Here is a 14,951-nt window from a genome sequence, read left to right as displayed (position 1 = left end):
GACTCAATAGCAGAATGGAAGTGACGAAGGAAAAAAAAAATCAGTGAACTTGGAGAACAATAAACATTACTGAATCTGAATAAAGAGAAAAATAATCAATAAACTGATTTCATCAAAATTAAAAAGATCTTCTCAATGGAAGGATGAAAAAAATAAACTGCAGACTAGAAGAAAATATTTGCAAGTCACATATCTGACAAAAAACCTGTACCCGGAATATATAAAGAACTCTCAAATCTCAACAGTAAAAATTAACAAGCCAATTAGAAAATAGACAAAGCACATGATCAAACATTTCATCAAAAAGGATATATATATGTCAAATAAGCACATAAAAAATGTTTACTGTTATGCAAATTAAAACCACAATCAAATAACATTACATACCTATTAAAAACTAAAATTTAGTTACAATATCAAATGCTGATAAGGATGTAGCATTTGATATTGAAACTGGATCACTCATATATTGCTGGCAGGAGTATAAAATGATACAGGCATTCTGTAATATAGTTTTGAAGTTTCTTAAAAATCTAAACACACACTTACTATATGACCTAGCATTTGCACTCCTGGGCAATTATCTCAGAGAAATTAAAACTTATTGTCCACATAAAAGCCTGTAAGCAAATGTTTATAGCAGCTTTGTTTATAATAGCTAAAAATTAGAAACAACACATATCCTTCAATGAGTGAATGGTCAAAGCAGTACATTCATACCATGAAATACTACCCATCAATAAAAAGAATGAAGTAATGATACACACAATGATGTCAATCAATGTCAAGGGCATTTGCCTGAGTAAAGCTAATTTCAAAAGGCTGCATACTTTAAAACATTCTCAGAATGAGACAAATTTATAGAGATGGAGAACAGTTTAGTGGTTGCCAGAAGTTAGGGATATGGGGATGGGAGGGAGGGAGGGGAAGAGTGTGACTATAGCAGCACAAAGGACATGCATGCGATGATGGGGCAGTTGTATATCTGTGGTGGTGGCCACATGAGTCCACATATATGCACACAGCTGTACACACGCTTGAGTGAATGATAAATTGGTGCAAAATCTGTATAAGGTCTTTGAATCACACCAATGTCAATTTCCTGGTTTTGAACTTGTACGATAGTGATAGGAAACTGGATGAAGGTACATGAAAGTTCTTTGCACAGCTTCCACAACATCCTATAAGTCTATAATTATTTCATTAAAAAAAAAAAAACTAAAAGAAAAGGGTTAAAAAGCAGGGATTACCATACCTGAGCTGACGCAGCTCATGCTGCCAGGAGAGGTTTTCCTGCTTGAGCTCTTCTTGCATAATCTGAAATGTTTTTGTCTTATCTTGATACTCCTGAAGTTGAGCCTTCAGTGGACGTAACTCAGTGATTTCCTGGTTCATCTGTAAGTATTGCTGCTGCAGATTCTTCAATTCCTTCAGCTTTAACCATAAGGAAAGTAACAGGGTGATTCATCACATTTCATTCAGTCAGCTGTAAGTCAGTAGCAGCTTCCTGCTAAGTGAGTCAACACCACAACAGACTGCCAGCATCTAACAGTCCACTGACATAAGTGCAGCATGAATCCCTAAAATGCTGAAATACTGCAGCCAGGCTGGTGGGAATCTCCCCATGGAGCAGCCATCAAGGCTGCAGGGCCTGACCACTACTGCAACTTCACCCCCAGCCCCCTGGCCCTGAGGTCCTAAGTTGACTCTAGATCTGTAACTCTCATGGGACAGACTTAAAGGAATTACAGCTTCTTGGTGGGTGCTAACTCCCTACAACAAGAAGTGTAAAGACAGATTGGCTTTCTATTTAGCCATGCGCCCTGGCTAGGCTTCTAAACTTTCTTACATAAATATCAATCTTAATTCTAGCTTAGCTGATGTTGATTATAGAGAAGGCAGGGATGTCCAGGCCCAGTGGTTAAGAGCAGTTAGAACTTGGAGTCAGTTTTCCTGCCCAAATAGTGTGTGAGCCTATGCATGTTCCACACACCCTCTAAGCCTTAATTTCCTTCACCTATAAAATGGATATAATTATAGTACCTCTCATAAAGATTATGAGAATTCAACAAGAAAATTAATGTTCTCCACACATAAAAGTTAGTGGCGGTAATGATGATGATGAACTTGATTTTCATTAGCAAAATTGCCTATCTACACTACAGATATATCTTCTAACTCTTTATCCCCAATATTTGTTAAAAGCTTGGTGGTAAGAAATAACGTCAGGACATCTGGGCAAAGAGAAGGGCCTTGAACACATATCTCTTTCACCCTCTCTGGAAACATCACAAAGTTACAATAAAGGCATCATTCTATAAGCATGAAACACAAGAACAAGAAGAACAAGAGAGGCGTCAGTAGCAACAAAATTAATTTTCAAAGCTGAAAAGCAGATGCATAAATGGTAACTGACTTAACAGATCTGGAAAAGGCAAGTCTTAAGCTGGCAGGAGGGAAAGCCAAGAATCAACAGAACTTACTCTGTAGACTCTTCAAAAGGCTCAGGAATTAACAGCACCAGGTACCTCTGGAAAAGATGGTGATGGGGGTAGGGAGGAGGTGATAGCTGAAATAAGGAGGATTAGATGAAAGCTGCTTAAGAACAACCACATCCCTAAATACCCTCCTAGTTCCACACTTTTTGTTACTCTGACAGACAACTAGAATTTAAAAGAGTATCTCTGGACTATGGAACACTAAGCATAGTTGAAGGTAAGGGTACCGTTCCAAAACAAGGGTGATCAAGTGAATGTATGCTTTCCGAATGCTTGAAGCCTTTCCCATAGTTAGCGTGAAGCGTGCTGGCACACAGGCCTTTACCATCTACGCAGAGAAGTCTTCTCTAGAAAATCTGACCAACCCAAGAGGAACTACAGATATCAACATAGGAACTACCCTTAAAAAGCTCAGCAAGATCACCATGCAAGGAAACTCACAGTTGGTAAGTCCCACCCACAAGCATTTTAGACTCCACCCACAAACATGAAGAATAAATCAAGGATTAACCCTCACCCGAAGAATAGCTAACATTAGGCAGGGATGAAAAGAAACTAGAAGAAAAGTAATTCAGAACACATTAGCAGAAGAAAGAATGTCATATACTCAAAAGATTTAAGAGAATATTGGAAATTAGAAACATTATAGCAGAAATTAAAAAATTATAAAGAAAAATTCATTACGAAAAAATTTCAAAGAACAAAACTACCCCCAATCTTCTTGGAGAGATAAATTAAGAACATATATCCATGAGACAAAAAAAGTCCTTAGAAATCAGGAACATGACAGCAAAAATGAAAACTTCAATACAGGATTCATAAGATGAAGGTGAGAAGATATCTTTCCAAAGTAAAGCAAAAAGAATAGAAAAGGTAAGAAAATTATAGAGCCAATCCAGAAGGCCCTACTCCTGAACAACAGGATTTTCAGGGGAAAAAAGGCAATAGAGAAAAAAAATGGGGGAAAATGGTAAAACAGAATTCAAAAGAATTTCCCCAAATTAATGACCATGACTTCTTAGATTCAAAGGATTAGACAGAGTGATGAATAAACAGACCCACACCAAAACACGTTATCATGAAGTGTCAGAACACACAGGACTAAAAGTTGACCCTTGAACAACAGCTGACCCTTGAACAACACCAGAGTGGGGGTACCCACCCTCTGTGAAGTCAAAAATCCATGTATATTTTATTGTCAGCCCTTCACATATGTGGTTCTCCTACTGAATATATCCACTGTCCTGCATTCACAGAGCCAAACACCCACTGATCTTGTAGTACTGTAGTATTTACTATTGAAAAAATTCACGCATAATCCACGTATAAGTGAACCCATGCATTTTAAAGCCATGTTGTTCAAGGTCCAACTGTATTTCCAGGGAGAGACAGATGAGAGATGAGAGATGGGAGATGAGGGAGGGAAGAAGAGAGACAGAGATAGAACTCGATAACAAACAAAGGATCAAGGATCAGAATATCTTTAGACCCCTGAACCACAATGGAAACTAAAAGGGACTAGACCAATGTCTTCACAATTTTGAAGGGAAATTATTTTCAACCTAGAATTCTATAATCAGCCAAACTATCAATCAGGTATAAGAGATAACAAGACATTTTCAATAAATTTACCTCCATTGTGTCTTTTCTTAGAGAGCTACTGAAACCAGGCACAAAACCAGGATGAGGAAAACATGGAATACAAGAAACAGGAAATCTAACACAGGAGAGAAACAGAGGGAAATATTCTAGGATGAAAACTGTGTCCTAGGAGTACAGGCAACTGATCAATATAAGAGCAAAAAAGAGACTCCAGGAGAATTTTCTTCCTGAAGACTGAATAGATAGGAATAAACACCTTGAAAAATGTGGATAAATGGCAGTAATTCTGGAATTAAATTACACTGATAAGTACAAAGAAAACTAAGTAAGTAACAACAACAAAAACATAGTTACTCACTCCAGGAAAAACAAAGGTGTTGAGGAAAATAAAAGTAACACGTCTCCGGTCGAACAGCATTTGCAGTCATAAAAATGCAAACATCGAATATTGATTTAATCAAAATTAAAATTAAATTACATCAGGACAATAGAGAAGGGGTTGTATATTGAAAATGTACATATATACTGTGAAAACAGAGGGAGTAAAGAGAACTAAACCCTGTTAGCATATAAGAAAGTCAATGGCTAATGCAAAAAATGAAAAGCCAAGATGCACTATAAACATGATACTTAGATACTAAGGAATCACCAAAATAATAAATTAAAAGGGTTGAAAGCAAATTGCCTCAGAAGAAGGAGAAACAGGGTTGGGAATGCTACTGTTGTTTTTCCTATCAAACATTGTAGGATTTAATGACTCATCAAGTATGTATGTATAGATTTATTTTTTAACCAAAAACTAAAATAAAAACACTGTTTTGTTTCAAAGCAAACACATATTCTTTATGCAATCCACCCACTCCTCTAGTCTAGCTACTCTAAATGTTACTTTCTGAACAGAGCAGATCATCAGAAAGCTGTGTGTCTGGACTACATTTTAGCCACTTGGAGAGGTAACTTTAGTGAATTACACAAAATTCTTTTGCTATGCATTTACATCAAGGGACAGCTAAATAAAAACCCTTTAAAACAATTATTATATTTACTGTAGAGAAGTAAAGAATGTTTCACAACTTCATAGTGTCCTCTCTATGGAAACACAAGAAATTTCTTGCAGGCCTCAATACGTAAAGAATAACTATTCTTATATGTTTCAAGTAGTTTAACTTTCTTCCTTTTCCCTAAAATATGGACACTGCAATGCATACATGGGTTTTGTAATTCCATACTTCTGATGGCTGCCAGACCTCAGAGCAAAATTAGTGGTCCATCTTTCTAATAGGATATTGTGATATCTCCTTGGGATAAGCTTACTCCTAAACTAAACTTACCCCTGGTTTAATCTTTTCCTCTCCTATCCTAATTTTCTTTTCCTTCCCAATTCCTCACCTTACATTATCTTGAAAAATTATTCATACCTTTATATGCTACCTCAAATCATTTTCAGACTGAAATGAGCACAGACAAACAAAAAGGCACCTCCAGAGATTTACTCTCTAGCCTTTAGGTGGGAAATGCCTAAATGCTTCATTTGATTACGGGAAAATCCTAAGGAAGTTTGGACAGATATGAAAACTCCAGAATGTTTTCAGAACTGTTTGTTACGCCCTAGTAGAATCCCCTGCATTAACTCCTTGCCACTTAGACCCTCAGACTTTATTTGGGAAACTTCCCTTTGACTAACTACATAAAGAAGGGAACCAAGTAACCTGAGCTCCTTTCAGACCCAGCTCATCTCTTGGATGGTCCTGAGGGAAAGGGAGCGTAGTGTAGGTAGAGGCGAGAAACTGCTGACCCTAGGCTGAATGTTTAAACTGGTAGCGACTGAAATAAACTATCGCACATGCAGCCAGTGGCTGAGAGACTAGAAACTTCAACGCTTATGAGACAGACTGAGAACAAGATACGTGGAAAAGAGGAGTTGGTGGACAATTAACGACACATTCAGTAAGTATGCAGAAGGGCCTCAGGAGGCTCTAGCAGGGCCTGCATGCAATAACACTGAGTCAGACTGTCAGGCCTTCATGTGATTTATAACCCTGCCTAGGCTTTACGATTCATTCATGGCAGATGTAAATGCCTCAGTCTCAAAAGTCCCTATAATTTCCCTACATGAAAACTTCACAGAATAAAGAAAATAGTGTTTTCAGTAACAATCACACGCATAGAGAATACCCATCAGTTGTTGGTTATCTACCATATGATTAACTACCCTTCTGTTAAAAACCATGGGAAATATGAACAAGTCTAAGACATGACACACTACCAGGAGTTTGCAATTTAATTGGGGAAATAAAAAAATAAGGGTATAGAAATGAAACACACACACACATACACACACACCCATATATATCAATATGGAACAATACGGCAATATGGGACAAAGGAAAAGAGAAGCACTAGGGAACTACAGACAGAAGAACTACAGACAATCAAGTGATCTGGAAATGTAACCAGAGGATCTGAGTTGTGGGGCAACCTTTAAAGAGTAGGAAATATGTGCCCAAAAAAGGAAAATGGAGAGGACATTCTGGTTCAGAGGATGGTAACGTGGGTAAGTAGGTCAGTCTGTGGGTGAGTAGGTCAGTTTGGCTGAAATGAAGAGTGTGAGCAGAGACGCAGTAAAAGGGATGCTGGAAAGAGAGGGAAATACAAACTACAGGGTCTTAAATCCAGACTAAGAGGTTTCAATCCTCCCAGAATGCCCAGATAAGATGAATAAAAATTTTTTTTTCATTTTCTATAAAAAGGAAAATCAATTTAAAGAAAGTTTCAAAAACTCTCAAATGAAGACTGGAAAGAGAAACCTAGACACTCACTAGTCGGTCTCGGTCATTTTGGAGTGATGACATAGCTTTTTTTAAACTCTGCACTTCAGCTGGGCTGGTTGCAGGTGGGGCGGCAGACCTCTGCTTCCCTTCCTCTGACTTGCGGAATTTCTCCAGCTCACTTGACAGGCGATCTCTCTCATTCTGTAGACTGGCCATAGCCTTGGAAAAGGATTGCACTTGGTTGTAAGACTCTTCCAGTTGTGAGGACAAGTGAAGCAGTTGCTCATCTTTGGATAGAAGCTGTTGGTTAAGTTTCTCAAGGTGGGGCAAGCTGTTATCCTCAGTGGAGTTAACTGGAAATGCAGCTTTAGAAACAAGAACATCTTTCTCCCTGCTTAAGATGCCCTGTTCTTCTCTCAGCTGTGCCAGCTCCCTCAGACTGGCCTCATGTTTCTTTTTAAGTTCCTCAAGTTCCTCATTGGCATGATCTCTACTATCTTGTAGGGAACTCATTGACCTTCCAAAAGACTGGATTTGTGCTGTGAGATCTTTATTTTCTTTGGTGACCACGAGTAACTTTTGTTCCATCTCTACCAGATCTCTTGCTAGCTCCGCCACCCTCTCTTCTGCTGTTTCCGTTTCATTTCGCATTATCCCTGCATCATGATGAAGATGCTTTAATTCTTTCTTCAGCTTATCTTCAATTTCACCTATCTTCTTGGCAGCTTCCTTCTGGACATGAATCAATTCCTCTTCAAGTTCTGTAATTCTCTTCTGAGAGGAAGAAAGGGTAGTACTTAACTTCTGTACCTCTTCTTCTTTTGCTTTTAATTGGGCCTGAAATATTCCTAAAGTATCTTCTTCTTGCAAGGCTGTGAACTGTTTCTTTAGTTGGGATAGAGATGCTTTTAAGCTCTCAGTCTCTTTAGATAAACCTTGTTTCTCCTCCTGTAGGACAAGAGAGGACCTCTGCAGCTCCTCCTTTGCTTCCTCAGACTCTTTGAGCTTTTCTTCTAATTTAGCATATTCACTTTTCAGCTCCTGGGTCTGCTGAAGTTGAGCTTCAAGGAGCTGCTTTTGTTGACAGTCCTTCCTTGATATCACTTGGTTCAGGTCTTCTCTATATTGGATCAGTTCTGCATTGAGCTTGGCATTCTCAGAATTGAGATCATCCATGTGACTTCTCAAACATCGAATTTCTTCCTTCAGCTTATTATTCTCAGTAGCAGCGTCTTGGATGAGTTGGTCTTTTTCCAAGATCACAGAGAGATGTCGCTCCTCCAGCTGTTGGTAGTCACCTACTATACGGTCTCGGTCATCCTGGAGAGAAGACATGGATTTAACAAAGGAATTCAACTGAGCCTTCTGCTGCATGTTCTCCTTTTTCATGTTTTCCAGTGTTTCCATAAGCTGATTGGTTTTGTCAACAGCTTTTTTATTCTCCTCTTCTAAGACAGTATTCTCCTCTTCCTCCTGGGACAGCAGATTTTCCAATTCTTTAATTTCTTTATCATGCTGCTGATGTAGTTCAGCAACAGCTACTTGGACTGCCTGTTCCTTGGCAGAAAGCAGGCTTATAATCTTTTGCTCTTTCATGTTTATTTCTTCATGCAGCCTACTGGTCAGCTGTCTGGAGGCCTGAAGATCAGTCTCCAGCTGTTCGTAACTGAACTTACAATTTTGGATATCAGCTTCTTGCTGCTTTATGATCCCTTCCAAGTTTTCTTTGTTTTCCTTATATTTTTCTAAAGAGTTATTTAAATCAGTCGACTGGTCTCTGAGAATCTTCAGTTCTGATTCCAACTTAGCTAATGCATCCTGAGAACTATGGTATAGATGTCGAGTCTCTTCTAGCTGGGACAAAAGTTCTTTGTTTTCTCCCTGTAGAGTATCACAGACCTTCTTCTGAAGCTGGACCTCTGTCTGAGCTTTGGACTCCCAAATCTGTTTGTCATGTTCAAGCCTAGAAAAAGAGAGAAGGTCATTACTTAGAGATTTCAAGGGAAAATTACTTGATGCCTAAGAGACAGATACTACAACATATACTCAAATCTACAAGTGAATAAATATTCATAATTGAAGATGTTTATCCTCTTAATAAAGAGGTATTCTACTGAATGTTCTATATTAAAGGTATATTGCACCTAAGAATTCATATAAAAATAAACTCCAAAGTATGGTGCTAATTTAGTGACATGACTTTGGACACTCTGAAGAGTGTCCCCAATTTTGTACTTTGCTCTAGACAAGCTGTTGTCTGGCCCCTTAATGGAATAATCTTGGTATGAGAGGCAACGAGGAAACCTGCCCCGAGCAGAAGGATCCTACTAAAAGTGAAAGAGTACAAAGTGTGGGGGACACTGCTATTTCCTGAGCTTGCAAAGTGATATAAAATTAGAGTTGCAGGAAAATAACTCTAGCAGGCATATGCACTATGAATTCATGTGGAATACGAGGAAGAGAAAAGAGGAGATCATTTCAGAGGCTAAGGCAGTAATTTGAGAATACAATTATTTGTACTATGGTAAAAATTCAGACAAGGATAGTGGAAATGGAAATGAGAAGGAAGGAAGAAACCTAAGAGATCTCTCAATAGAAAAATGGGTAGAGAAACAGATGTGAATTTTTCAGGTTAATGCAAGTTGTACCAGAAAGTCATTTGCAAAAAAAAAAAAAAAAGGACAGAGAAAGAGAGACAGAAGTGAGAGGGAATACATCTTCGGGGAGAATTTAAATCTAGATTAGTCCCATAATATTAAAGGGAATAGAAATAGTTTAAACAGAGGCTCCTTTGCCTTCAATTACCTTTGGAAGAGCACAAAAAGTTATTATTCATTTACCTGGAAATGCTGATCTTCAATTCCTCCATGTGGATGGACATCTGCCTAAGCTGATCCTTTAGAACACTGCAATTCTCTTCTTTAAGTCTAATTTCTTCTTCTTTGGTTTGAATAGCATCACTGAACTTTCTCTCCCATTTCTTGGCTTCATCTATCACCCTGTCCCGATCATCCTGGAGGGAAGACATGCTCTTAGTGAAAGCGGCAAGTTGGGCCACAGTACTATCCAAGTTTTCCTGAAGTTGCTTAACTTCCTTGTCTTTCTGGTTCAAAGTAACCTGAATCTCTTCAAATGTCTCTTCTAAGCGGACTTTTTCTCTATGCAAAGCGTCCAGTTTCTCTTGCATATTCTTCTTCTCTTTCAGGTGTTTCTCCTCTACCTGCTCCAGTCTTCGCTCAAGATCTTCATCCTTTTGTTTCATTTGGTTTTTAACTGATTCTTTACTTGACTGAAGCTCCTTTTTCAACTTGAGATTGTCTGCTAGGACCCTTGCTGCTTCACTTTGAGTGTCATCTAGCAGTACTTTGAAGCTAGCTAATTCTGTTTCTGCCTTCTTGCGGTGTTCATTGGCTTGTGCCAGATTTTCTTTGGTTATTTCCAAATCTTTTTGAGACTCAGTCTGAACAAATTCTAGGGCCTTAACAGTTCTCTCCAGAGCACTGATTTTCTCTTGGTACCTAATGCAGTCCTTCTGCAGCTGCTTTACTTCTTGCTGTTTTTCTTTTAATAGCTCCTGAAGTTCCTTTGTATGAGTTTTATTGCCAGGCTCTTTCTGAGCACCTTGTATTTTCTCCATATATTCCTTTCGTATTTCTGATTCCACCTTAGTTTTCTCCTTGACTAACTGCTGCTTTTCTTCTTCCAATTCACTCACACACTTTTTAAGGTTCTTCATTTCAGATTCTAGTAGCTCATTTTTTATTTGGGCATCTGTAACATCCTGATAATAATTCCCAATGCTCCCATTAAGTTCTGCTAATTGATTCATAAGCCTCTCTTCCAAATCATCTTTCTCTTCCTCTGCTGTCTCCTTTAGCTTGGTAACTCTGACAAGTTCTTCTTGAATTTGCTGATTTAACAAGTTTATTTTGGTTATTTCTTCCTGAAGCATTTTTAGTTCACTGTCCTTTGCTGATATCTGACTCAATAAAGCATCCCTCTCATTTTCTAAAGTCTGGCTAAATTCCTTGTCTTTCTGCTTGCCCTCCTCTAATTCCGTCATTCTTTCTTTGAGCTGATCAATCTGCTGCAGGTAGTTATTAATTTCATCATGTAAGCTGACATTTTCACTTATAGAAGGCTTGGCACTGTTCTCTGATTGAATGGATTCTGAATTTTCAGCCCTTATGTTCAGACTTGCAGAGTCCTGTCCATCAGCCTCACGTGGAACAGACTGGGTTGCCTCTTCAGCGACAGCCATCTGGTTATTACGTTTCTCAGTGGCCTCCAGGTTAGCTTGTTTGGATACATTCCCTTCTAGCTGATGCTTTAAGTCTTGAACCTCCTCACTTAAAGAGTCCTTCTCTGTCATTAATGCCTCAAACTCCTTAGAAAGGGTCTTAAACTCTGTTTTGACCCTTTCTAGTTCCTCCTTCACGTCTGAATTGGAAGAAAGAAGTGCTTCCATACTATCTTTAGATGTACCTCCTGCAGGGTGTACCTCTGCTCTAAGCCGCTCATTCTCTTCTTCCAACTCTAGGATTTTCTGCTGTTTAGATTTAGCAAACTTTCTCATCTTTTCTTTCATCTCCTCCATTTCCTGTTCAGCTTCCTGCAACTGCTTTTCTGTCTCTTTCTTGTTTGCTTCTGTGCTTCTCAACTTGCCATATAGTTCCTGCTTCTCTTGCCTCACAGTTTCCACCACATGCTGAATTCTCTCTGCTTCATTACTCACATTCTCATAGGACTGCAGAAGAATTTCATATTCCTTTTGTAACTCTTTGTGCTTCTCTTGCCACTCAGTGCTTTCTGCAATCCTAGAACATTTCAAAGATTCAATTTCCTTCACTAAATTTTCCTTGTCTTCAGTAAGACCCTCCAGAGCTAATTTCAGACTTTCACAAGAACCATTGAGACTTTGATTTTCCATTAAAGATCGGTCCATTTCTGCAATGAGTTTGTCTCTTTCTTCCTGAAGAAGAGTTAACTTTCCTAAGAATGCGTCTTTCTCTTTATTTTGAGCAGAAACTTGGTTTTCCACATCTGCCAGAGACTTAGTGAGATGTTCAATGGTGTCTCTGGCCAAAGACAACTCCTCCTGGAGACTTTTGTTTTCTTTTAGTGCTTCTTTTCGGGAAATAAGGGCAGCTTGCAGTTTCCTCTGTATTTGTTGCTTTGCTTTACTTTCTTCTCCAGTCTCTTCTGGTTTCTGCTTCATCTCACAAAGCTCCACCTGTAACTGCTTTATCTTCTCATCATGTTCTTTGGCTTGCATTTCCAGCTGTGTACGCAGAGCCTTCACTAAATCCTCTTGTTCTGTTATCTCTGTCTGTACTTTTGCAAGGGCTGTTTCCTTCTCACTAAGCTGTCCAGAAAGGTATCCAACTTCTTCCTCCTTTTTGTTTATGAGTTTTTGCAGTTCATCTAGTTGAGGCTGTAATTCTCTTAAATGTTCTAATCCAGCGATTTCTAGTTGACTGCTTTCCAGTTTTTGCCTCAGGCTTTCTGCAAGGGCTTCAGCTTCAAGGGATACTGCCTTCAGACTTTGGATTTCTAAATCCTGTTTATTTATCTGCTCTTGTAACTGAAACGCCTCTTTTGATTTTTTAGTCAGCTCACTTACTGTAGAGCTAACCCTCAGCTCTAACTCTTCTTTCTCAGCCTCTATTTCTTTCAGCTGGGCCTTTATCTGGGCAATAGCAGTATTGCCCTGCAGAGCATTTGTATCTCCAGGATGAGAAGGCCACTCTGGGCACAAGTCAGACTCTGAAACAGGCTGAGCAGGTTGCTGCTCCAGGGCTTTGAATAAAGGTGCTTCTAAACCTTGAGTGGGAGAGCCAGGTTCCTGCTGGTCACTGCCTGGGAGTTTTCTGTCCATAGACTCCTTTATTTGAATCTGCAGTTGCCTAAGTTGGTTTCCAATGTTCTCATTTTCCTTGCTTTGCTCATCAAACTGTTCTTGCAAGTGATTATAGTCATCTTTCTGTTTCTTTAGCTCCTCTCTAAGATGTCTTTCTTTCTCCTGTGCCTTTTTTAGAATCACCTTGCGCGAGGTTAATACTTCCTGTAGCTTCTTTTGAAGTTGCTCCTTGTCTTTTTCAAGGTCCACTATTTTTTCTTCCAGTTCTGGTTTCCAGTGTTCTCCACTACCTGTACCAAGTGGACTGATGGCCGCTGCTTCTCTTACAGGTGCTGCTGAGTCTCCATCACCTGCATCCTTGTTACCTGTGGTTAACTTTTGGATAATTGCTTGGTTTTCAATGATTTCTGCTTGGAGCAGATCTACTTGGTTTGTCTTCTCTTGCAAATTCTGATTCATCTGTTTGACCACAGCCTGTAACTGTTCTTTAGCTGCTGCCTTTTCTTCCAAATCCTTCCTTACGTGCTCTAGCTCCACTTCCTTCTCAGATATTATTTGTTTTAAAGACATTTCCATTTCTTGGCACTTAGAAGTCACACATTTTTCTAAGTCTTCTTTGCTTTCTTTATCTTCCTCTATTTCCCTCCTCTTACTCTCACTGAGTGGGATCTCTTTCCTGGGTTCATCTTTCACTTTGGCCAATTCCTCTTCTAATCTACTAACTCTCTGTAGAAGTTCCTTTCTGTTAATAAGAGCAGCCTGGAGCTTTCTCTTTCTCTGCTCACTTTCTTTCTTTACAAGGTCTAATTCATGCTGAAGTTCTTCTTTACTTATTAGCCCTGCTGGGCTCAACTCATCATAATTCTGTTTAATGCCAGAAACAATTTCTTTTTCTTCTTCCACCTGCTCTTTTTTGGCCTCCTCAGCTCTAGATAATAAATTCAGCTGTTCTTTAAGAGTCTTAATTTCAACCCCAAGAGAAAACTTCTCTTCATTAAGCTGAACCATTTTTTCCATCATAGTAAAGCTGATTTCTGTCACTTGCTGATCCTTCTCCTCGATGGTTTGTTGGAGGATTTCCATGTCTTTCTTCTTCTCTAGTAAGAGTTGGTCCATTTTTGCTATTTCTAGTCCCTTCTGTGAAAGAGCCTGTGAAAGTTCTTCCACCTTATTTGAGATATCCCTCTCACGTTCTGCCCCCTCAAGCACTTCACTTTCCTTCTTCTGCAGCTGGCTCTGCAGGCTTTTGATCAGTGTACTCTGCTCAGAAAACTGAACCTGCACATCATCCAGTTCGTTCTGTAAAACTTCAATCTTTACATCTTTAGATTTGGTTTCTATGCTGAGACTGTGGATCTGTTCAGTGAGCAAGTTCTGATGAGCAGTCTGACTTTCATAGTCAAGTCTTCTTTGCCTTTCTGCTTCTGTAAGGTTCACTTCCAGCTGCTGTACCTGAGCCCTCAGTTCCATTACCACACTAAGTTCCTTCACCTGAGAAAGCAGCTGGTCTCTTTCTTCAGACAAAGCACTGAATGCGCTGTTGGTGCTTTCAGCATTTTTCTTAAACTCTTCAATCAGCTGGGTTAGGTTGACTATTTCCTTAGCTCTCTCATCTAAATTTTTCTCATAGATTTCTTCTGCTTTACGACAGTTTAGCTCAAGCTCCAAAATTTGACCTTTTAACCTTTCCAGTTCATCCCGGTGACACTGACAAACACCTGATACCGCAGAAGGGGGTTTATCATCATCATCCTGCTTTGCTGATTTAAATTCCATTCCAGTGTCATTTAGAGATATTTCCGCAGATGTTCTGTGTTGGTATTCAGTGCTCATCTGCTCTCCTTTCTCAGTTGTTGGACGACTGCTGTCTTCGTTTGGCATCAGGGGAAAATGTTGCCCTGTATCTTCAAGCAACACTGTCATTTTAACTGGAGGTATTCCTTCACTCTCTAGCTGTTTCATTTGTTTCTGGTCAAGGACCTCAGGGTCACCCTCTGCCCTTTTGCCTTGAAGCTGCAACTTAAGAAATGCAATCTCCTCTTGCGCTTCTTTCATTTCCAACAATAAAACGGATAGTTCTTTATGTTTCTGAGAAAATGTGTTCTCCAGGACATCTTGTCCACTTTCCTCAGCAGAAGAGCTGCTCTTGTTGAGCCTGGTAACATCAACCATGCTCATCTGTTTTTAGAAAAAGAAAGAAAAAGCCTCAATCAAATGTTT

At 39.2% G+C, this 14,951-nt stretch overlaps 1 protein-coding gene across 7 annotated transcripts in view; it reads right to left on the bottom strand.

Annotated features, from left to right (window-relative positions):
- Nucleotides 1–14,951, bottom strand: part of GOLGB1 (golgin B1) — a 76,411-nt gene that overhangs the window by 15,324 nt on the left and 46,136 nt on the right. For all 7 annotated transcript variants that reach the window (XM_057696473.1, XM_057696474.1, XM_057696475.1 and 4 more), the window contains 3 exons: nt 9,712–14,909; nt 6,920–8,834; nt 1,256–1,434 (listed from right to left, as the gene is read on the bottom strand). In XM_057696473.1, coding sequence (XP_057552456.1) covers nt 1,256–1,434; nt 6,920–8,834; nt 9,712–14,909 — 7,292 coding nt within the window. The remainder of the gene's footprint in view (nt 1–1,255; nt 1,435–6,919; nt 8,835–9,711; nt 14,910–14,951) is intronic.

This window comes from Hippopotamus amphibius, chromosome 10 (genome assembly GCF_030028045.1).
Source record: "Hippopotamus amphibius kiboko isolate mHipAmp2 chromosome 10, mHipAmp2.hap2, whole genome shotgun sequence".
NCBI lineage: Eukaryota > Metazoa > Chordata > Mammalia > Artiodactyla > Hippopotamidae > Hippopotamus > Hippopotamus amphibius.
This window is presented reverse-complemented; position numbering and strand designations above follow the sequence as displayed.